The 25,508-nt window shown below is 39.0% G+C and overlaps 1 protein-coding gene across 1 annotated transcript in view; it reads left to right on the forward strand.

Annotated features, from left to right (window-relative positions):
- LOC122638386 (histone-lysine N-methyltransferase, H3 lysine-9 specific SUVH4-like) overlaps positions 1–25,508 on the forward strand; it is a 108,866-nt gene that overhangs the window by 36,948 nt on the left and 46,410 nt on the right. Inside the window, exons 4-8 of the mRNA XM_043831322.1 lie at positions 11,746–11,823; positions 12,008–12,062; positions 12,260–12,369; positions 15,783–15,962; positions 24,411–24,509. Of these exons, the coding sequence (XP_043687257.1) occupies positions 11,746–11,823; positions 12,008–12,062; positions 12,260–12,369; positions 15,783–15,962; positions 24,411–24,509 (522 nt within the window). The remainder of the gene's footprint in view (positions 1–11,745; positions 11,824–12,007; positions 12,063–12,259; positions 12,370–15,782; positions 15,963–24,410; positions 24,510–25,508) is intronic.

Genomic DNA, 25,508 nt, shown 5'->3' on the forward strand with positions numbered 1-25,508 from the left:
GGTTAGCTAATACTGAACCATTAAGTAATGAGTGGTTTACTACAAGAACTTTGGGAACCATTTTTTTAAATAAGTTAATTAATTTTTATTAATAGATAGAGTTTCTTTTTAATATGTAAAAGAACAAGCAAATGGATTTTTTTAAATCCGTCAACTCCCTAGTTGCCTGAAGCTATAATGGACACCTTATTTATTGGGTACTAGTGAGGATATGAGTGTAGTGATAACAGGAATTGAGGATCGAGCCTTATAGGCAAGTCTTGAACAACAAGCTTCATTTTACAAGAAAATTACCTTTGGTGGACATGTCTATCTATAGTTGTGAATTGGTGCCTAGGTGACAAGGTGCTCCTTCATGCTCAATGTTCGAGGCGTTTGGTCATCTCGAGTATCAAGGTATTTAGCCATCTTCATCTAAAAAACAAGAGATCGAGTAACTTCCATCAAATGTCTATTCTTCCGTTAAACAACACCATTTTGTTAAGGGGTGTTTGGATAGGAAGATTGATGAATCATACCACGTTGGACCATAAAACGAATGAAAAAGGAGAGTTCTTGGTTTACTTACAAAGACGGGGATGTTAGGGTTCAAACCTTTGGATACTCCGATGGATCCTAACATGAAGCTTACAGCTGATAGTGGCAATGCTGTCACACCCCGGCCCGGTTAATAAGGGCCAAGTGTGACTGGATGTCTCAGACACCCAATCAATCCCACCAGGATCGCAAATGCAGTGTTCTTTTCGCAATCTCATTCACAAACATCAGAATTAGATGCAGCGGAAGCAATAATAGAGCAGTAAAACAATAAATAAGGAAAGACTAGTGATAGTATTATATTCTAAAGGAGTTGTATGTACATCGTTTACATTGATACCCAAAAAGAGATAAGATAAGCTAAAAAACCAACAGGTTAGTAACTATAGCTATACAAAAGTATTATAAACCAAAAAAGGAAGGAGAGTAGCCTGGTCAGCCCGGACGTTCAGGAGAATGTGCAGTCATCGCAGGAGCAAGCAACATCGTGTTCAATAAGGACAGGAGTATCAATTCCAGCAACAGGAAAAGCATCCTGAGAAGGAGCAATCCCCACAGAACCAGCAACGGTAACGACAGTAGTATCCTTTGAAAAAAAAAAGGACGTCCACTGGGGTGAGCTCTCAACTGAGCTCTGTAAGGGGTGGGGGAAACATACATACACAGTAAATCATGATGCATGTCCTAACTAGTATGCTCCTAGCACAGTTACTAAGTCTCATGAGGTATAAGTATTAGTACTAGTGGTAGATGCTAACCTCGGTCCCGGAACTAACCCTTCGGTTACCCGAGCGAAACCATTCTACCACGGTGAGGACCCGCCAGTTCCGGAACTAACACATCGGACCTCGACAGACCCCCAAATGACCAACCCTGCCTGTTTATTGCCACAGCGGAATTAGGGACCCGCTAACATGGGACAGAAGATGGCATCCCGGAACTAACACATCGGTCTCTGCCACGGGTTGTCCAACACCTTTCCCCCTGTTGGTAAGGGGCGCAGTACTGGGTAATGAATATCAACCTAGCCCAGTGCAGTCTAAACATGATGAGGCAAGCATGATCTGAGTTATAAATTACCGAATTCCATCATCATAAATTCACGTCATATAAATAATCAATGCAAATGCAATGCAGTATGTCTTTGTGCAACCTATTTTACATGCAGTCTAATGCATTAAATAAAAGCTAGAAAACTACATGCTCCAGGTATAGAGGTAATGATGCATGAGCATGGCATTCAGCATAAAGTTGAAATTAACGTGATAAACCTACAGGAAATTAAGGTCGAATCCCCTTACCTGATGAGTAGTCTATCTCTAGTCAGTTAACCCAACAAGTATCCAGCAAGACAGTCAAAGTACAGCAGGACAGACCTAGTATATATATATAAAATCAGCATGTATCAGATTCCATTTGCAGCTTGGTCTTTTCCCAGCAAAACAGGGCAGTAGGGGGGCATCAAAAATGTCAGCCGGATTCAGAGAGTACAAGGGCCGTTCGACCGGCCTTGGTCGGCAACTCCATCCGGGAGTTTGTCCGAATTTGGGGCTTTTGCTCCTAGAGGTCAGATTGTCACATGCAAGACCTAATTTTGGGTTTTTAAGTCCTAATAGAAGTGGGTAGGTCTGTATGGAGTTTCAATTTGATGATTTGTTTCCTAATTCTGGAAATTCACCAATTAATCCCCAATTTCATTAGGTTAGGCTGATTAATTGATAAATAGAACAGCAATAGAGCTGAACAGAGGTACTGCCATGAAGATTTAGGTCTAACTGAACATAAACAGCAGCAAAACAGCATTATAAATGGCAAAACTCATAAAAGTTAAGCTCAATTTAGAGTTTAATGGCTGCCTTTTACTTGGACAGCACATAGGTTGAGCAAGAATGGAATTAGGGTAGGTTTAGAGCAGATTTAGAAGGAATTTAGAGGAGTAGAAGGCAATTACAGCAAGGAATTCACTGAGACTTACCCGAAATTGACACTTGCAGCCTTCTAATGATAGATTTCAGCTCAATTTCAGGTGGAGAGATGAATTTCGGGTATAAGCTCTCTCCTTCCTTCCTTCTCTTCCCTTCTTTCTCTTCTTTCTCGGTTTTTCCTTGCTTCTCCAAGAGAAAATTCGATTCTGCCTCTCTAACTCAGATATGTGAATAGTGATAGATTTTAATGGGTTTTGATATATATGGATTTCACTTAACCACTAAGGGGCAGTTTGGTCAATTGGTCTATAAATTATATTTAAACCTGTATTTTAGTGTTTAAAGCCTTAATCTAAGCACCGGGTGATGTCATGCGACATCAAGGGTGATCCGGACACGGGTAAATGTCCGGGACAGTGTTCTCCACTGGGAAAGTGGGTCCCACAGGGGCAAATTTACATAGACACCCCCTCTAATCCTAATCGGTCGTACAAAACACTGATATAAATATAAATAAATAACACTTACAATAATTTTAATTGAGGGAGAGCCTTTGCATGGCCTCCAGAGAGCAGATCCGGCACAGGTAACTCCGGTGCGGGGTTTCACGGGGGTCCTCTGACTCCAACAGAGCAAGCTGAGAAGAATCCCTGGAGTCCTCCATAGGAGTGTCGAGAGATTCGTCTGTATCCTCGACCGATATAGTCCATAGCATCGATGCTACCATAAACTGAGAGCTGGAACCTGAAATCACACAAGTTCCAAAAGTTCAAATTTATTCGGAAATTTGACCGGGTTTCACAAATGCTCTAGATAATCCTGAGAAATATCGAAGATTGGTTGGAAAATTAAATTACCTGACAATGACTCGACCTGATATTGCCTTTCAGGTCAGGGTTATGAGTCAATTTCTGTCCTTTCCTCGGATATCACATTGGGATGCTGTTATTCGCATTCTGAGGTATCTCGAGAAGGCTCTAGGACGTGATCTTCTATACTCTTATCATGGACATGGAAGAATTGAGGGCTTCTCAGATGCCGATTGGGCTGGGTCTCTTACTAATAGAAGATCGACTATAGGATATTGCACTTTTGTTGGAGGGAAACTTGTGTCGTGGAAGAGCAAGAAACAAAGTGTAGTGGCTAAATCCAGTGCAGAGTCAGAGTATTGAGCCATGACACATGTAACGTGTAAGTTGATGTTGGTAAAGCAGTTGCTGGCTAAACTTGGATTTAAGGATCCATCTCCCATGCAACTATGGTGTGATACCAAGCTGAAGTTCACTTTGCATCAAATCCAGTGTTTCATGAGAGGACGAAACACTGCCTCTCCCTCCGGTTCCCTTGTTTGTTTTGCAAGCTCAGATGGCCCAAGTTGTTGACCCTCTGGCCCCAAACCCAGATGGCTCTCCTGTCGCTGTTGAAGATTCTTGTCTTGGAACTACTGACTCCATGATTGGTGCTCAAGCCTCTGGCTCTCTGGCCACTACGCTCCAAAGTTGCCTGTCGCCGCAGGCCCCTATCGACTGCAGGTTGCTAAGCTCCTTCCAGTTTGGGCTTCGTCCACATTGCTGCTACCACTCCTTGGAAGGTATCCCTTCCCCAGCTACCCAACCTAAACCTCTACACCTGTAACCATTTTCTGTCCCCTCGTCTTTCCCCTTTTGCGCTAAAACCCCAGTGACATCCTCACCTCAGCTCCCCCCTCCTTCATAACCCCCATTCTTGTCTTCTAGCCTCTTCCCCTTTTTTTTTAACCCCTCCTAACCAACCTCTTAACCTTAGTAACCCTCTTAACCCCATGTGCCCCACTTTCAATGACCCTATTTTGGTCCCACGTGCTCCTACTTCTTGCTCCTTTTATAATCCTGGTCCAACCTAATCATCCCTGGCCACTATTGCTTGTAAAATTGACCGCTTTCTCATCATTGATGCCTGGCTCTCTCCTTTCCCCAAGTCGCATGCCTCCTTCCTCCTCCCTGGTTTGTCTGATCATAGCCCTTGTCGCATCTTCATTCAACCTTTCTCCTCCTTTGGCCCTAAGCCTTTTAAATTCTTTGATATGTGGACATCCCATCCTCTCTTTCTCCCTTCTGTTCGTAAGGCTTAGTCCAAGCCTGTCCATCATTTCCTTCTCCCTCTCCGTGCTTTTGCAAAAAAGCTTCGTAATACCAAAGCTGCTCTCAAAATCTTGAATTCCTCCATCTTTGGTAACATCTCCTCCCAGCTTTCCTCTTGCCTTTCCAATCTCTCCCTTGTCCAATCCCTGCTCCTGTCTGACATGCTCAATCCTTTGCTTGCTGAGGAAGAGAAAGGCTCTTTTTCTGAGCTTTTCACTCTCTCCTCCCAAAAGGGGAGTTTCCTATGCCAGAAATCCCGCATTAAATGGCTTGAGCTTGGAGACTCTAACTCGACTTATTTCCACCGTTCTCTGAAAGCCTACTCAAATTCTAATTCCGTTACCATGCTCATGGCTCCTAGTGGAACCCATCTATGATGCCCCTTACATTAAAAATCAAGCCATCTCCTTTTTCTCCTCTCTCTTTTGCCCCCCTCCCTCCCCCATCCCCCCTAATCTCATCAATAAATTCGTCCCCGCCTTTTAAGATCTCCTTCAATCCATTCCCTCGGATGATGAAATCCTTAAAGATATTCTCTCGCATAAGTCCAATTGGGCTCCTGGTCCTGACGGTTTCAGTATGGGATTCTTCTCGACAAGTTGTGACATCATCAAAGATGATCTCATTAAAGCCATCCACAACTTCTTCTTTAATCCCAGCCAGCTCCCTCACATTAACCCAACTTTTCTCTGCCTCATCCCTAAAAAAGAGGGAGCCTCTTTCCTGTCGATCTTTAGGCCTATCTCCCTCTGCAATCTTCTCTACAAATTCATTGCCAAAATTCTGGCGAATCGGCTTCAGTTGGTGATTCCTTATTTTGTTTTCCTGAATCAATCGACCTTCATCTCTGGCAGAAGCATTGCCGACAATATTCTCCTTAGTACGGATATTGTCTGGGGCTTTGACCGCAAATCTCACTCCCCTGCTACCCTCTTAAAAATTGACATCCACAAAGCATTCGACTCCTTAAGATGGGACTTCATTTGTGATGTCATGACCCAGATGTCCTTTCCCCTGTCTTTGTTCGCTCTATCCATTCCTGCATTTCTTCCCCCTTCTTCTCGGTCCTTGTAATGGTTCCCCTACTAGGTTTTTCCCTTGAAAGGTTGTATTTGCCAAGGCTGCCCCCTCTCTCCTTTCCTCTTCTCCCTTGCTCTTGAGGTCCTCTCTAGGAGCATCCAAGCCAAAACTGACCAACATCTCATCTCCCCCATTCCTAAGTGCAAAAGCCTCAATCTCGCCCACCTTGCCTTTGCTAATGATCTTATAATCTTCTCTAAGGCTTTCCCCTCCTCCATCTCTTCCATCATATCTTCCCTCCAGCACTGCGAATCTCTCTCGGGTTTGCGAATCAACCTCTTAAAATTGCAAATCTTTCTCTCCAAGGTCTTTGTGGATGCTAAAGCCTCTCTCCTCAATCTGACTTGGTTTTTCCTTGGTTCCCTTCCCGTGAAATACCTTGGCCTTTGCCTTATTCCTGCCAGGCTGACTGGCCATCACTGTACCCCTATGCTTGATCTCATCCATAAGAGGCTCTAGCTTTGGAAGGGCAAACTCCTTCCCTACGCGGGGAGGATTGTTCTGATCAAATCTGTTCTCCAATCCTCTTACATCTACTGGTGCGGAATCTATAGGCTTCCAAAGTCCACAATCAAAGCTATGGAATCTCTCTTCTGTGCTTTCCTTTGGAAAGGCCAAGAGTCCTCCAAATTCCTTCACCTAATCAGCTGGTCTGGAATCTTTCTCCCAAATCTGAAAGAGGCCTTGGCATTTGTCGAATCCATGATTACAATATTGCAGGCCTTCTCAAGTTAATCTGGAAAATCTCCTACAAGTAGGAGTCTATTTAGGTTAAGTGGGTTTACTCTTACTTACTCAAATCTGATTCCTTCTGGACTGTTCCTCTGAATGCAGACCCCTCCTGGGTCTGGCGAAAAATTCTTCTCCTTCGTCCTTTAGCTCTCAGTGCCACTTCCTTTGTGATCGCCGATGGTACCTCTACTTCCCTTTTGCTTGACCCTGGGCACCCCGCTGGAGTCCTTTACAATATCCTTGTGCCCGAAGTGTCTACTCTATTAGCTTCCCCAAATCTGCTTCTCTTTCTTCAATTATCTCCCACGGATCTTGGTCTCCCCCGATCCCCTTTCCCTCACAGTCTCACCTAGATTTGGGCCTCCCTCCCCCCTCCCCCCTCCCCATCTCTCTCATTTGGACAAAGTAACCTGGCTCCCCTAAAAAAATGGTATCTTTAGCTCCCGCTCAGCTTGGGATTTTGGTAGACACCTCGGCCCTTTAGTCCCCTGGTGCAATCTTGTTTGGTTCAAAGGCCACATACCTAGACACTCTTTTAATGTCTGGAGATCCCTAAACAATTGCCTACCCACCCAATCCTTCCTTAACCATCGCCACATCTCTGTCTCCACCTCCTGTATCCTTTGCTGGAATGGGAATGAGGACGTTGACCACCTTTTCTTTTCCTTCCCCCCTTGCCTCCTCAATCTGGGAAAAAGCTTTGCAGTCCATCTGGCTCTGTATCAGACGCCCCCTTCCCTTCGCCCGGGAGTGGCTTTGGCTTGATAAGTCCTTTTCTGGCTGATCCATTTACGATACAGTTGGCAAGCTTGTGTTCGGTGCTGCTATCTCTTACATCTGGATGGAGCGGAATCTTCGTAGATGGACTTCCAACTCCCGGTCTATTGATCTGCTTTGGAAAACCATTTTTTTGATGTCAGCTCTAGGCTCCACTTGCTTTCTCATGGTTCTCTTATAGATTCCCCAAGGAACAGGTACATTGTTGTTACCTGGGGCTTAGATTCTTCTCTTTAGCTCTCCTAACCAGCCCCCTGGGCCACTGTTTTTTTTGTGTTTGTATAGTTCCCCCCTTTCTCTCTCTCTCTGTGTATTCCCCTCCTCCTTTTCTTCCTCCCCCCCTTTTCCGGGGTTTTTGTAATGAATTTTTTATTCACAAAAAAAAAAAAAAAACTTCTTACTTTTTGCACTATTACATCAAAACATGCGTGCATTATGAGCTATTCGACATCATTTCAGACTCCTAAAACAATCATATAGCTATTTCCTATTTCCCCTTTACTCTTGTATATATTTATTAATTATAAATAAATTTATTATTTTGTTAAAATAATAATTCGATAATTTATCAAAAATGATAATGGAATGAGACCTGAATCATCATTTTTTAGTTTGAAATATAGGAACAATACTTTCATCAATTTAAAGAAGTTTCAAACCAAAATAGAAAGTTTTCTCCATTTTCTGTTTTTTTTTGTAACTTTTTAAATTAATTTTAAAATTCCTGAAATTAAAATAATTAGTTTTTAGACATAAAAAAACCAACTCTGTAAGGTCATATATCGGCCAATGGTGTGCAACATATATGACCTCCAAACACTAAGTATTATCCTATTTTTTCCCCTCAAAATTTTGTTGCAAGAAAATCATTTTTTATCCAGAAAATAAAACCTGGCTCCGTGAAGTCATAGATCGGGCTACAATGTAATGTAGTTCTAGATTGGTAGGAGAGCAACTAGAAGCCAGACAACCAGGATCTAACTTGAACATGTATTTCGGTTAGGTCAAAATAGGTGAAAATTATGAAATTAGGATTAGGGTTTGATGGTAGGGTTAGGTCAAGTTGATGTAGGAGAGTCTATCAGTGAAGGTTACATTAAGTTTTAACAAGAGAGCTTGAACGAACCACCCGGGCTTCACATTGCAAGGTGTCGATTGGTTCAAACACCAATCCCACGAGCCTTGCTCAAACACAAGACAAAAATCTTCAATGGAGAAGAAGAGCAGCAAAAAGCTTTTCATTAATCAAAATTCTTGTCCAATGCTTGCCCCACCCTTACAACCTTATATAAAAGACTCAAAAATAGACTACTACACGAAAAAGGGAAGGCCTAACCGAATCCGTAACCTATTAAGTAACCTAAACTGACTAGGAAACTGAAATAGATTCAAACAGTCTTAATCCAACCCCATTAAACACTTTAAAGCAAACTACTAAAATCATTTAAATTGAACCATTGGTTGAACTGGTTCAATTTATGAATAAAAACACCAGAATAAAACTAAGTATGGAACTAAAGCAACTAATCCCGTGTGCAACCTAATTACCCATATTTTAGGCCTATATAAGTGGCCTATTACATAGAAAACCCATGGGATCAAAGGCCCAACATGTATATAGCCCAACCCTAGACTTATTCCTAATAAAACAAGCTTATTTCGGTGATGAATCTGCATCACAAGGTTAAGCATATAAAAAATTGAATGCCAACAACCAAGTATTGATCCTATTTTTTTGTAAAAAAACAGTTTTGGAAAAAAGTGGGTTACCTTCAACTTTGGATCTTGCACAAATCTTGCTATTGAGCAGCAAATCGTTGCTTTCATTGCGTTCCTCCACTGCCCAAGCACTAATTCCAAGCTTGTATGGGAGGTTGGCTGAAAGAGCAAGAAAATAGGAGTTTTAGAGGTATTTTGTCGAAAGAAGACAAGATTGACGAAATTGGTTGAAATTGGGTTTGTAACATTTTGGGTGAAACTTCAGCAAAATGAAACATACAACTGAAGCTTTGGCGAAGCGCTGAAATTTCGGTTGAAACTTTGTCAAGATGGCCCGACTAGGTTAACCTCATTACGAAGACTGGTCAACCCATCACTAAAGGTAAATCCTGGAGCTCGGTTCAGTGGCACGTGATGGAAGACCTTTGCTTTGGGAATATTCATCACAGACCAGAGAAGCTAGGAGTCATGGAAAGAGAAATCGGTCGAAACCAACCGAAACTACCGAGATATTTTGCTTTCGCAAGAAACCGGGACGAGATGTGGGTGGAGTTTAAAATGACACTAGTTTCGACAGATTTTGACCTGTTTTAGCCGAAACAACCCATATTTCGCAAGTTTCGACACATGCCCATCGAAACTTGAGGAAACATGGATTGAAACCAGGACAGACAGTTATTTATGCCAGAAACCAGGCCAGAAACTAGTACAAACACTTATTTATGCCTAATATCATTTAAGTAAATGTTTTTTATATTGGTATAAAAACATTTACTTAAGATATTATTCATAAATAAGCAAATACCTCCTATTTGAATCCAATAAAAATAGTAAAAAAAAAATAATTCCAAAAGGATAAAAACTCAAACCCCCAATTCAAGAACAAAAACTGGATTTTCGGTAGTAGGTGCAATTTTAACTTTAAATGCTAGGGTTTTTCTCAAATCTAAAATTTCCATAAATCTTAATATGGTAAAACATTGCTAAAAACCAAAAGTACAGTAAAATATTCATTTGTTTTGATGTTTAATTTTTTTTTCTTCATTCAGAGCGATTTTAAATAGCATTCACACACACCAAATTAGGTTTGACCGGTACATAACTCCTTCAATATAAATCAAATTTAAGCAATCTTGGATTGCAAAGCTTTCAAACAAAACCAAGATTGCTTAATTCTGATTTATATTTAACGAGTTATGTATCGGTCAAACCTTATTTGGTGTGCGTGATTGCTGTTTTAAATCGCTCTGAATAAAAAAAAAATTATAGACATCAAAACAAATGAATATTTTACCGCATTTTTGGTTTTTTGCAATGTCTTACCATATTAATTTTTATGGAAATTTTAAATTTGAGAAAAAACCCTAATATTTAAAAGTTGAAAATTGAACCTATTGCAGAAAATCCAATTTTTTATTCTTGGGCTAAGGGGTTGACTTTTTATCTTTTTGGAATTTTATTTTTTAACTATTTTTATTGGATTCAAATAGGGGGTATTGCTTATTTATGAATAATATCTTAAGTAAATTTAAATGATATTAGGCATAAATAAGTGTCTGTCTGGACAACATTCTCAGTAGTACACTGTGTGTACACTAGTAAACTTGGGTCAAAACCACAAGTACCATTTTGAGTGTTTTTTTTTTTTTGGGTGAAAATAATTCTTGCATTGTGTTTAGAATGTAAAAAATAGGTTCTATACAAAAAATCAGATAAAAAAAATCATTTCTTGGCCTCGAAACCACCAGCTCGAATTGGCTGGGAAAAAATCGCAGGTTTCGACCTGTTTTGACCATATGTCGGTTTCTGGCTGGTCTAAACCTGGTCGAAACCCAAGTTTTAGAACCTTGCTAGGAGTATGAATACGTTGTATATTGCATGTGGTTTCATTTTGGTACTTTTTGAAACCGAAAAAATACAGTGATTTCGCTGAAATCTTGAGAAACATTGTAATGTGATCTAGAGGACCACTTGATCCTAATTTTGAGGTCAACAGATCAGCCTATTGAGAGATATCGATTTTCTCCTATATCTGTCCTGTGATAGCTCTTGTTCGAGATCCCTAATTCCTTATTTTAGAGTTAGGGTAAGTGGGTGCCATCATTTTCTGGTAAGTATGCACTAAATATGGTATTTTTGGAAAAACTGGTTGGACATGGACCTATGCCTTTGTCTGACATCTGATTTTGGACAGTAACTGGTTTGGACAAATTGCCATCGACAATTACTTAGACATGTTATGTTCTCCGATCTTTGTCCAACCAATACCAGATTTGTCTGTACGCTGTCCTTTTTTCTCTTCTTTCATTTTATTTTCATCTTTTTAAAATTGTTTCAGTATATCGGATTTGAATGTTGGGTTAAACATGGTCAAACTTTATTCAGCACCTCAATAATTTTGTCTTCAGTCCAGTTTTTAGAACTATGGTTGTGGGGTCCCTACACCAGGTGAACGGTGAACACATGCTGTGAATATGGGGGCTATAGGAAGCTTCTTTGTTGTGTTTCAAAAATAAAATTTTTTTGGTGGGGTGTGTGTGATAATTTACCCCTTTTGATGAACATTTTTATGACTGGAAATAGTCACTGTAGCCCTGCTGTAGACATCACAATATATCTTAAAAGATGCTTTATGTTCTTTTTTTTTGGGGGTAAAGAAAGATGCTTTATGTTCTGATGTCCAAAAGAAGTTGGAAATTATCACACAAGGAGGTGTAAGTTGAAAATGAGAAGGTTTATTTCATCAGTCTTTTCTTCTTCTTCTTCTTATGTCTCTCTCTTTTTTATTTTTTCCCATGTTGTTTCCAAGTCTTACTTTTATGGTCCCCATCTGTTTTTCATATCAATGCTTCAAGAGTGTCCAAAAAGCGAATGTGTCTGAAGAGGATACCAAGCGTTCTTCCAAACGACCTGATCTGAAGGCAATATCCAAGGCAAGTTGTCATGCTTTCATGTTTCTGTTTAAAGCAATTGGCTTGTATGTACCCTGTAATAGCAGTTACATGGACGTAATCATTCATAATGAATTCACATGTCATGGGTCTAATTGAGTATAGCATGTTTCAGAACTATGCTGGCTTCCTGTTTTAGTATTACAAACTAATGTAACTCTAGCAGATGAAGGAGACAGATGCTATTTTATGCCATGGAAAAAGATTTGGTAACCTTCCAGGTAATTGTTTCCTACTTATTTGTTTTTTTAATATATATATATATATTTATATGTATAACACTGTGTTATATTACTAATAAATTTCAGTTTTGTGTAGTGGTCCAGAGTTTCAAAGTTCTTCCAATTCTTTATAGGCATGTTACAAGTTAAACAAAATGATTAAACTGCCAGCCTTTTTTTTGTCTCTATGATGGCAGGCATTGATGTTGGGTACCAATTCTTTTCTAGAGCTGAAATGGTTGCTATAGGCCTCCATAGCCATTGGTTGTCTGGAATTGATTATATGGGACAATCCTACAGCAAGTTGGTAAGGCAGTCTAGATTGTGCATTTCCTTAGTGAAGAAAACACTTTTGAAGAAACCCTGTCAACTGTAACTGTAATCATGCACTATTCGATATACAGATGCATATGTGCTTTATGTTTTATATGTGCATATAGCCATATACATGTATTTGTACAACCCTTGCACACTCTACAAAAAGTCAAAAGTACAAGAAAACAATTGCAAAAACTATATATGTGCTTCCCAATCTAGTATTGTTTAATCATTTGTAAATGCTGACCGGTAAAATTCTATAGGGATTTTCAAGTACAAAAATTAAATTTATGTGATCTGAAGTCCACCCAGATTCTTTGCAATGGCCAATTCCCATCATAACTTTACGTCTTTTATATTCTCTCTAACACACCACAAAAGGTACTGTCTTCCATGTGATGTGATCACAGCTTGTATATGATCTTCAGAACTGTCGCCTTAGAAAATGTTTGAAAGGCTTAATGATAGTGCTGGAGGAAATAATTTAGAAGCACACACTTTCTCAAGATCTGTTTTTTTTTAGAAATTTTCTTATAAACCCTTGCAATGTGATTATCTGGAATGATGGATTTGAGGAACAGCTTGTTAGTGCCTCAAAAATAATTCTGGTGGCATTTGGATCAACTCATAATTTAATGGAATGAAGCATGCTGAAGTTTTCCTTCATTTTTGGAAGATGATGATGGACCATGCTATGCTTCATGTTTATGATAATTATTAAGATTAAGTTGAATTGTTGGATTAATTGGTTTAGGTACAAGTACCAAAGATGAACATTCAAAATCCATCTAATGTTTTGGATTATCTTGAGATCTAGGGTAAAGTGTCATGGGGCTTTGATGCAGATTCATCATCGAAATGGGCTTATTTTATTAGGAATAAGTCTGGGGTTGGGTTATATACAGGTTGGGCCTTTGATCCCATGGGTTTTCTATGTAATAGGCCACTTTTATGGGCCTAAAATATGGGTAATTAGGTTGCATACGGGTTTAGATGTTTTAGTCCTATAGCTAGTTTGAACCAGTGGTTCAATTTAAGTGATTTTAGTAGTTTGTCTTTTAATTGTTTAGTTGGGTTGGATTAGGACTCTATTGTGAGTCTATTTCAGTTTCTTAGTCAGTTTAAGTTGCCTAATAAGTTAAGGATTGGGTTAGGGTTTTCTTTTTTAGTGTATAGGCCTTTCTTTTTTAGTGTAGGAGTCTAATTTTGAGTCTTTTATATAAGGTTGTAAGGGGGGCAAACATTGAACACGAATTTGATTAATAAAAAATAATCTCTGCTTGCTGCCTTGCTCTATTGAGTGCTACCTTGTGAGTAATATCAAGGTGAAGGGACTAGTGGATCTCCAGTTGACTCCTTGCATCTTTTAGACCGGGAGGATCTGTTATAAGAGATTGGTGGATCTCCAATCGACTCCTTGCATCTTGTAGATCGGGAAGACCTATTTCCTATCTTCAAGCTATTGCCATTGAAGATCTGCAACTCCAAGTAAGTATTCAGCATTATTAACCATCCCCCTTTCTTCTCCTAATCTTCTAAACCCACCCTCATCGATCCCCATTGCCAATACTCAATCCTTACTACCTTCCTCATCCACCATTAATACCAATATACCATAGATCCATTAGAACCCTAAAACCTGCAATTATTCTTCTTCCCTTCTAGATGGTCACATGCAAGGTGATTTTCGCGAGAATTCTTCCCAGCCAAATCTAACTGTTAGAACCTGCTAAAATTTTGATTCCTCTAACCTTAACAGAGACTCGATCCAAATTTCAGTACCATCCACCCAGCCGATTGTCTGAAATTACACTTTTTACCCTCTCCTATCTCTACTAGGAAACCTCCATAACTCCAGATTTAACCATCTGATTTAGCTGTAACTTTCAACATATATTCCCTTCCACCCCACCCACATTGGACCTAACTATTAATCCCATTCAACCACCTGATTTCCTGTTATTATAAACCCTAGATTCCATCATCTTCCACCTTTCAAAACCCTAACCCTAGTTGCTGCCCTAATCCATCTAACCTATTTCTACCCGTCCAAAACCCATAAAACCTAGTTCATTAGACTTTCTTGCACCTGCCTAGCTTTACCATATAAGACACATTCCCATTATCATAATCTTAACCTTAAAATTGACCTAAAACCTCAATTCTGCCCCCCATCGAACTAGCAGCTGAACAGGTCCTGGTTGTCTGGCTCCTAGTAGGTCTCTTACTTATCTAGGACTACATTAGGCTTCCTTGACCTAAAAAAAAATCTTATCTAGAACACAAGTTCCAAGATCAGTTGCTGAATGGTCAGGTCAACGACTTAACTGACTGCTTGGTCATCAATTCATGAATAGCGTTATGCTGTTATATTGTATGTATCTGAGTTGTTGAGGACTAAAGCTCCTGAGGAGAATTTTTCTTAAATTGGACCGTGGCTGATCAATTATTAATTTTAATGAACCTGACTGGCTAGACTCCTAATAAATTTAAAATTGACCCCACTTAAAATTTGCATTTTACTTATTTTTTTAAAACTCTTTGTAGGGAAAAGGAAGAGAATTTTATTAAGAGAAGAGGAAACAGAATGAACTAGCATGTGCGGTAGAAAATAATAGAATGTGTAAGCATGTTAATGCGGCCTCAATTGGGAAAAAGTATGTTCAGCAACAGAACAGGAACATACAAAAAATGACTTATCTCTCTTCTGGTGTGTACTGTGTACATCATATTACCCTTGTGTACCCTCCTGCTATTTTGGTCTTGTCCTTGATGGAAACTTTTATCATTCCACTGGCTAGAAAAGGTCTTCCGTGAGGCAAAATTCTTCTCTCATGTTTATGTGCTCACATGTGGGCCTATGGGGCTGTTGTGGATGATGCTCTTTCATTGACCTCCTGAGGTGGAAAAAAGTCGTCTTTTGAATTCGTTTTCACTGACCTTTTCATGTATAGGTTGTACCTCGAGTAACCACACCCTGTTTAAAGGATGAAAATATAATACTGGACGTTTGTTTTGCGTTCTGTTCTCGACTAAATAATTTATTTGAATATCAGATGTGTCCTTTTTTGCTATTGTGATATCTTTATTATTTACTTGGCTTGCTTGGCTGCAGTTAGGGAGTTGGGATTCATTAAAATGGTGCCATCATATATTTGTGTCCCCATTCATAGGGTCATGTAAAACTTTGTTTGAACATGGCTATGAGTCAACTTATATCCATTTCATATTACTTTTTATCTGTTACATGTCAAATTCTCAGTTGCATTGAAATTATTGCCAATGGGCTTAATTATTCTCACTTTTTATTGTACCAAGCTTGTCAATACTACTTGCTTGTAGAGAAAAACTTGGAAAGATATTGCTAGTTTTAAGCCTGTGAATTTTTGTGGAATGTTGCAGGAGGAATATAGAGGCTATACATTCCCACTTGCTGTAGCAATTGTGTTGTCAGGACAATATGAAGATGACCTTGATAATTCTGAGGACGTTGTATATACTGGTCAAGGTGGGAACAATTTACTTGGTGATAAGCGTCAGATCCAGGATCAAGTCATGAATCGTGGTAATCTGGCACTTAAGGTGCTTATCTGAAAATCTCAATTTTTTTCTCTGTACATCTTCCTCTCATTTATTTCATGTCTTGCAGCAATATTGTATCACTCTCTGTTGTTATCTATGTCTACGATACGTTGTCTGTCTGTCCATTTGTCTTTCTGGTGCTTTTCCCCTCATGGTCAACTCTTTTCTAGATCATGTGACCTTTCTTGAAAATCTGATATGTGCGCTTTATTTTATAATGTATTATTTACTGAAGTTGCTGCAGGTTTCGTTTTCTCTTCCTCATCTCTTGATAAGTAATAAAATTTTGTCAGAAGGAACTGTGAAAGAACTGAGAAAGATTTGTCAACAACTGTTTCATCAGAGTTGAGCTTGAGTTTGTTTTGTGGGGGTTGTTTTTCAAATTTCCTGTTTGTGATTACATCTCTGATGCCGTGCTTTAGTATTGGGCCTGTATACGGACTTGATAGTTGATAGTTGGGCTAGATGCATCTGCTGATGATCAAGTGTTGAAGTATTGTAGGTAGGATACTGAGTCTTATCCTGACTAATTGCTGTCATGTGTTAGTGTATTTTAATAGTTTTTTGAAGAGTAAATTGCACCTGAGGTACATAACATTTAGAAAAACTATGTTTGGGGTACCTCATGTTTGATATATAATGTATGGGGTACCTCACGTTTCATATTATTATGTTTGGTTCAGCTTATCTTTTCATAGTTTCAAATTTTCCCATAAACAGTATGTTGAACGACGCTCTTGTTACTCTCCTTCGGCTGATGTGCCATAACACCCACCTGCAGCGGAAGAGAGAGAGAGAGAGAGAGAGAGAGAGAGAGAGAGAGAGAGAGAGAGAGGCCACACAAGGAGGCTGGCTGGAGTCTCTCCCTTTTTCTTCTTTTGTCTTTTCGTATTCCTAGGTATATTAATGTAACTTTTTAAATTCCTAGACTAGGAGTTTAAAAGTTAAAACGTGTAAGTCTTTAATACTTTATTGGTATTAGTTTCTAGGTGAGTTATTAGTCTAGGGAGTCCAAAAATTTGTGTAAGTAAATAATTTTACTTGGTGTTAGTTTCTAGGTAATTTAATGCTTTATTGGAGTTTGTTTCTAGGTGATTAATGCTTGAGTCCAAGAGTCATTTTTTATTTTCTTTATATACTCATGTAATCCAACAAAGAAAAAAAGATTTGAAGAATGAATTGAATATTGGATTACATTGGAAATCAGTAGGTGTGTTTGATCACCTTCTACCCTTCCCCTCTCCTCAACGTCTTCTCTTCTTTCTCTGCCCCTCTCAATCTCGTCTCTTCTCCTTTCTCTCACGATACTTCCTCTTATCCCCCCCCGTCTCTTCTTCTCTCTTCATCCAAGATCAGAATATGATCTTGAAACCTCGTCTTCTCCCTTTATCCTATCCCTACCTTCCTATAAACTAGGTCTGATCTCTCTATTACAGATCTGAACCTTCTGCCTGCGTTATTGATACTTCAATTCCCAACAAGTACTTCAAGGGACCCAAATCTTTAATCTCAAACTATCGAGCCAAGTAGGTCTTTAGCCTAGCTATCTCAGCTCTATCATTTCTAGTCGCAACAATGTCATCAACATAGACAATATGGTGGTGATGGTACCATTACCTCTCCGGGTAAATAAGGTATGGTCAGCTTGACTTTGGGAGTACCCATTCTTCAGAATAGCCTGCCTGAACCTCTCAAAGCATGCTTTTGGAGACTATTTGAGACCATATAAAGCCTTCTTGAGGAGACACACCTTGCCTTCAGCTGAAGGGAACTTGAAGCCAGGAGGGGGCTGCATGCATATTTCGTCCTCTAAGTCACCGTGGAGGAAAGCATTCTTCACTTCCAACCAAGGTTTGAAAACTCGGGTCTTGGTGCCAACTCGGACCCTTGAAAAACTGAGTCGAATCGAGATCTCGTCGAGTTGGTACACTTTTTTTTTCTCGACTCGAAGCCTCATCTCGGTGGGTTTTAAACCTAGTTTGGGTCTGAAACTTGGTATGCAGCCTATTTTAGGCCATTTAAACACAACGGCACTCTCAGATTTTGCAAAAACAAAGTCCAAATAGGAGTTTCACTTAGTGGGAAAGCAGGACAAACACTTACTTATGCTAGAAACCAGGACAGACACAGGACAAACACACTTATTTATGCCTAATATCATTTAAGTAAATGCTTTTGTATTTGTATTTCATTTACTTAAGCTTTCCAACAAGTCCAAGATTGCTAAAATCTGATTTATATTGAAAGAGTTATGTACAGGTCAAACTTAATTCGGTGTGCGCGAATGTTGTCAAAATCGCTCTAAATGAAAATAGTTTTTTGGACATCAAAACAAATGAATATTTTACTGCACTTTTGGTTTTTAGCAATGTTTTACCATAATAAGATTTATGATATTTTTAGATTTGAGAAAAACCCTAGCATTAGAAAGTTGAAAATTGCGCCTACCGTCGAAAATCCAATTTTTTGTTCTTGAACTGGGGGGTTGACTTTTTTTCCTTTTGGAATTTGATTTTTTAACTATTTTTATTGGATTCAAATAGGGGGGTATTTGCTTATTTATGAATAATATCTTAAGTAAATGTGATACAAACACATTTACATAAATGATATTAGGCATAAATAAGTGTCTGTCTTGTCTATCTTGGTTCCTGGCATAGATAGGTGTCTGTATACCAAGATTTTCCAGCAAGGTCTTGAGATCTGGCACTCATATAAAGGACCTAGATGGGCATTTTCCTATGTCAAACCGAGATCTCGGAGAGATATTGTACTTTTATGACTCGACCCCCATATCGTCTCGGGATTTCGAAAAACTGAAAAACTTGGCGAGATCTCGCGAGTTCTCGAACTATGCATCCAACTGGAACAGTGACCAATCTCTATTGATTGCCATTGATAAGAGAACCCAAATAGAATTATGGTTAGCCACAGAGCAAATGTCTCCTGATAGTCAATCCCATACACTTGATTATACCCTTTGGCCACCACCCTTGCCTTGTACCTCTCGACTGCACCATCAGACCGATACTTGATTGTATAGATCCAACTGCTTGCATAACCATATCAAAATGACGGCATTCTCTTGCATCCAATCCTCATAATCACTAGAATTAGAAGTAGGAGGGTTTGTGGTAATAAACTTTAACTTCTTTCTCGCCATAATATAGACTTTCACAGCTTGAGCCTCCAGTAAATAGTTGGCACTTCTTTTAAGCTTGATGGAAGTTATAGTTACATTCACTGAATCAGTGGGAGGAGCAGCAGTAGGAACTGGAGTAGAGGACTTGTTGTCACACATCTCAACAGACAATAACTAAGGCCAGCAAGCACAGTGAACAACCAGCAACAAAAAAACAGAACCAAATCACCCCAAGCAACAAAAAAAATTGAGGAATCAATACGATGCAGGGTTTTGCAACCAGTTCAAATTGATGAGCAATAAGAACAGACCCAAATCACCCCAAGCAGAAAATCTTCAATCAATCAGCAATATAACACTCCACTAAGCACCAGCAGTAAACATCACCAGCAAGAAGCAAGAAACCAATTTCCAGGAGAATCGATATGGTCATAGGGGTTTTAGAAAAACCCAAATCGATAAACAATAAATTGGGGTGCAAGAAAGAACAGAATAAGGTCTTGAAATTGAGAAGAAAACCATACCCGAAAATTGTTGGAATGATGAACCAGCAACAAAAAACATCATCCAATGAATAATTCACATGGTTGATCTTAAGAGCCCCAAAACCCTGACAGATCGATGTCATCAAACTAGAGGGAAGAGGATCTGATCTTCAAGCAGCACTAAAACACCACGGCACCATAAAAAAAGGGGCTGATAATAGCCACAATACTCGATCAATTACTGGAGAATCAGCAGCAGGCACAAGAAGGGGTGAAAACCACCATCGATCTCAATAAGAAAACCAGAATTCTTCAGTCAAAACTTAAAATAAACTTCTTCAGATCTGCCACTAGAATACCCCATCAAATTAGCACCCCATTAATGTTAAAGGAGGCTTTAATCCCTCACTACCAGTAGCAGCAAAAGGTGGCTGCACACCACAAGTAATCCAGAAACTGAGAAAGGAAATCAGCAGGAATTGATGGAAGAAGAAAACCCTTATACTGATTAGGAGAGCTCTGATGCCATGTTGCAGACCAGCAATCACCTAACCAGTAGAAGAGTAGAGAGAAAATCAATCTATAGCTTAAAATCATATTCCTTAGAATCAGAAGATGGATTCTGACATTAAGTATTTCAATTTCCCTTTTGCATTGATTTACTCCTTTACAACTTGTGCCCAGAGAAGGTAGTTGGATGCACCATTAAATTTAGTGGCAGTGATTTGGACATTAAATTTTTTTTTTTTTGGATGAACGAAAATTAAATTACGAAGAAAAGAGAAGGAATATACAAGCCCAAGGGCAAACAAACCAAAACCAAAAGCTAGCTAGGCTGCAAAATGGAGAGGACGACCCTAGGAGACAACAATGAGCCTGTTCCTTGGGGTATCCTTAACAGCAGCGAGGGGAAGGGAACTAACTTTAGATGAAACACCAAAGGAGATGGCATTCCAAATCTTGTCGAGAGAGCGAGAATTGGACGTCCATCTTCTAAGGTTACGCTCCATCCAAATGTGGGAGATAGCGGCACAAACGGCAATCTTGCTAACCGAATCACAAATCGAGTTTCCTCCGAACGTCATATCAATCCAAACCCATTCTCTGTGAAGAGGAAGGGGACTTCGACGACCTGGCCAGCAATGACGAAGAACAAGAGTCCAAATGGAAGAAGCAAAGGGAATTAACATGATTTGGACATTAATTGAGTCAATAGAAGACTTTGAATCACCCATTAAATATATATAAGAAGTGACACAACAATAGAATTAACGGGTAGTAATTATGGAGATCATAATGCCAACCGCAAATGAGAAAAGAACATTCCAGTAAGCAAATCGCAAGCAATATACCAAACCAATTGATGGAGATTCATCACCAAAATAGGCTTGTTTTATTAAGAACAAGTCTACGGTTGGGTTATATACATGTTGGGCCTTTGATCCCATGGGTTTTCTATGCAATAGGCCACTTTTATGGACGTAAAATATGGATAATTAGGTTGCATACGGGATTAGTTGTTTTAGTTCCATACTTAGTTTTATTTTGGTGTTTTTGTTCATAAATTGAACCGGTTCAACCAATGGTTCAATTTAAGTGATTTTAATAGTTTCTTTTAAGTGTTTAGTGGGGCTGGATTAGAACTCTGTTTTGAGTCTATTTCAGTTTCCTAGGGATTTTAAGTTACCTAATATGATAAGGATTGGATTAGGCCTTTCCTTTATAGTGTAGGCAAGGTTTAAAGTATCGGTATCGGGTATCGTATCGGTCGGGTGATTTTAAGAGACGTATCGTATCGTATCGTTTTGGAGATACGTATCGAACAATACAGATACACATAGAAATGGTCAAGATACACATGGAAATACACTTTTGGAATAAAAAATGATATAAATAAGCAATATATAATGAGTGTCATGAATAAAACCTAAAATGGTGAATAATATATAACCAAACAAGTGCATTAAATTGAAATTGTTATAAAAGATGAGGTTTCTTATATGTTGTCATTGTCTATAGCGATGAAGAGTATTGGATGATGCAAGGATGATGTTGTAGCACTCCTTGATTTGTTTTTTAGTTTACAGTGTGAAAAACCAAGATTAAATGCAAGATTTTAGACTTTTGGTTGAGAGTTTTCCTTCATTTTTTTGTTAGATTAGGAGTTATATCGAGTCTGTGAGTGAAAATGGCTTTTTTATGGAATGTATCGATGGTATCGGTATGTATCGAGCCGTATCGGTCGATATGTATCGATACATATTAAACCACCCACAAAACCCTTTATTGGACGTTTCGATGGTATCGATACGTATCGGTCATATCGTATCGTATCGGCCCGTATCGGTCGATACATTTCGATACAAGTCGAGACAGTTCATTTAAAAAAAAAAAAGGAGACGTATCGGTATGTATCGTATCGGTATCGACCGATACTTTAAACCATGAGTGTAGGAGTCTATTTTTGAGTTTTTTTTTATTTAAGGGGGGGCAAGCATTGAGACGAATTTAGATATTAATGAAAATCTTTTGCTTCTCTTTTTCTCCATTAAAGATTTTTGTCTTGTGTTTGATCAAGGCTGGTGAGATTGGTGTTTGATCCAATCGACACTCTGCGGTGTGAAGCCCAAGTGGTTCCTCTCAGGTTCTACTTTCAAGTTTTTGTCCAAGATCTGATTTTTATTCAAGTTTCAACTTCCAACAAGCTGCTGCCAGAGAGTTTCTGCAATAACAGTAAGTTAGAAGTGATCCCCATCCCCTCCCTTCTTCTAATCCTCTAAAGCCCCAGCCCTAAGTTTTGCCCCTTTTCTTTTCCAATTTCCTGTAACCCTAGATCAGCCACAGACATAACCAGCCATTAAAAATTCACCAAACTTCACCCATAACACCCCCTGCCCATTGGGAATACTCGTTCTACACTGCTGCCCATTCCCACCATTAAAACCCTATTCCCCTTCATCCCAAACCAAACCCGATAAACCCTAAAACCTGGACAGCACTATTCCACCATCAGAATCTGTCCATATTTGGACCGAACCTCTCTCACACCTTCGCTAACACTTGATCCAAGTCCTAGACCCATCCCTCCATCCTAAATCCTAGAATCCATTAAATTACTCTTTCCAAAACCCGAAACCTTAACGCTATATTTCTGTTAAATCAAATCAGCATATTTCCGCTCATCAAAACATCTCAGGACCTTCAATGATAGACTCCCCTATACCTGCCTAGCTTAACCAACACCTCAAACCCTAACCCTAACCAAACCCTAACACTAATTTTGACCTAAAATCTTATTCTGCCCCAATCGGACTACCTGTTCATATCAGATCTTGGTGTACTGGCTCCTAGTTGGTCTGCTACCAATCTAGGACTACATTACCAACAGTAGAAGATGTAAGATATCAGCAACAATCCTTACTTAATATCAGCTGCAAGATAAGAAAACAATTAATAATTAGTTGTAGATGTCATATATAACCCAAAGTGACCAAACACAGCAACAAGCCAAAACCGCAGCTGGTACAAGAAACCAGCAGTAAGAGAAAAGAAATTGCAGCCAGTCCACACTTCAGATCAAGCTAAAATCGGGTTTGACTTGTATTTTGATAATCAGGTTGCCATTTACATTGCCAACAATCCAGTTTTCATGAGAGGACCAAACATATTGAAGTTGATTGCCATTTTGTTTGTGATGTTGTGATGAGGAAGTTGATCTCCACTCCATTTGTCAGCTTTGCTCAACAACTTGGCAACCTATTTACTAAAGCTTTGTTTAAGGAACTAAACCCTACAATCTCTCGCACATACACTGGTTGGATAGGAAGATACATCCAATCAAAGATTGCAGCCACAAGAGAAGAACATCCAACCGCAAGCTATAGAACTTTGTAATATTTCATGCACAAGTGTAGAGAGGCTTGTAATCCTTCATGCGCAAGGCAGTACATGGGTGTATCAATATTAATCAGCATAGGAAACCCTAGTTTTGCATGTTTTATCAACAGGGTTTCGTACAAAAATGCGCAAACAAAACAACATAAGTGAAAAAGAGGAAACCCTAATGGGACTCTCAGAACAAGAAGATGGTTATAAGTTGTGAATTATTTATTACTCTTGATACAGTGATACCATGTAACTGTTTCGGATCTAAAACAACAAACAATAATGATATATAAACAAAGAGTGAAGAAGAGAGAAGAGGAAGAAAGAATAAAAAGTAGCAAAGAACAATGCAACTTTGATTGGAGAGAATGGTGTTATTATTTATTATTTATAGTGAAGATATGTAAAAATTACTATAATACCCTCAGACTTAGTATGCTCACGATATGACCTAATAAGCAAGGGTATGATAGGTATACTCTTACTGGACAGCATATTTACTCTTAATGCTAATAATCTAATTTTTTTCTAACTGCTATTGTATAAATTCTAACACTTGTTTGCCAAGAGATGTGGTTTCAACCGTTGCCTGCTGTTCAGTGTGAAATGGATTTAATCTTACTAATAATTAAAAGTCTAGGGAGTTAGTTTCAAGTGTTGTCATAATGTATGCAGCCTTACCCCCACTTCGCGGAGAGGCTGTTTTAGTAATAGTGAAACAGAATCACTATTACTAAAAAAAAAGTCTAGGTAAATAAAAATTTATCTTTTTTAGTTCGTAGCATCAACACAGCATGCTGTATGACTAATGGAATATTGTGTTATATGATGGAGTATTGTGTTACAATATGTTGCCAAATACACTTAAATGTTACGGAAATGTCAATTATTAAGTTCTTTTTGTTACAATCTCATGATTCCAATCATCTCTTGCAGAATAATTTGGAACAATGTTTGCCTGTTCGAGTAATTCGTGGACATGAATCTACAAGTAGTTACTGTGGAAAAGTTTACACGTATGATGGTTTATACAAGGTTGATGACTGCAACTTTCTTTTAAGTCTTAATGTGCTATACTTTTAATGCATTACATGTTTCCACACACAATGTTATAAACTTATAATGTGTATGCTCCTAGCTGTATGAATACTGTCTTACCTTATAAGTCTTATTGTTCACTTGATATTAATTCTTGAAAGCTTTCATTGCAATTGACCTGCATATTATGTTCTTGCTCCCCAATTTTTATACATAGGTGAGTAAGCATGATTTCTTGCTGGGTTGCTCTATCAAAAGGTAATTGAGAGTCGGAGACCCATAAAGTGGATGGTGAATCATCGTCAACCATCTACTTATGCATTATCTGCGGATTATTTGGTTATTTGGTGCAGCTTGTTTATCATATTGGATATCTCTTGGGTGAAAGGGTTCTTGTGTGTGTGAGGGGGGGGGGCGGTTGCGGGTGAAGGATAAGATATTTGTGTAGCTTAGAGAATGGCATCGTTGTCAACCTGCGTGTGCATTTGGACAGAACAAGGATAAGGGCCCTTAATAACAAGGTAATATTATATGAGGGATTAACTCCTATATATGTATGTGTGTGTGTGTATGATATGATATGATATGAGGGCTTGTAGACAAATTAGGTAGCTTATTCCCAAGGTTTTAGGTCTCGGTTTCGCCAGGTAATGTAGTCCTAGATAGCTAGGAGACCTACAAGGAGCCAATCAACCAGGATCTGTAAGCTGCTGGTTCGATGAGGGCAGAATTGAGGTTTTAGGTCAAATTTTAGGGTTAGGGTTAGGTCAATGAGAGTGTATCTTATATAGTAAAGTTGGGCAGGTGTAGGGGAGTCTAATGAACTAGGTCTTATGAGTTTTGGATGGGTAGACGTAGGTTAGATGGATTTGGGCTGCAACTAGGATTAGGGTTTTGAAAGGGGGAAGATGAGGGAATCTAGGGTTATAATAACAGGAAATCAGGTGGTTGAATGGGCTGAATAGTTAGGTCGAGTGTGGGTAGGGTGGAGGGGAA

This window comes from Telopea speciosissima, chromosome 8 (genome assembly GCF_018873765.1).
Source record: "Telopea speciosissima isolate NSW1024214 ecotype Mountain lineage chromosome 8, Tspe_v1, whole genome shotgun sequence".
NCBI lineage: Eukaryota > Viridiplantae > Streptophyta > Magnoliopsida > Proteales > Proteaceae > Telopea > Telopea speciosissima.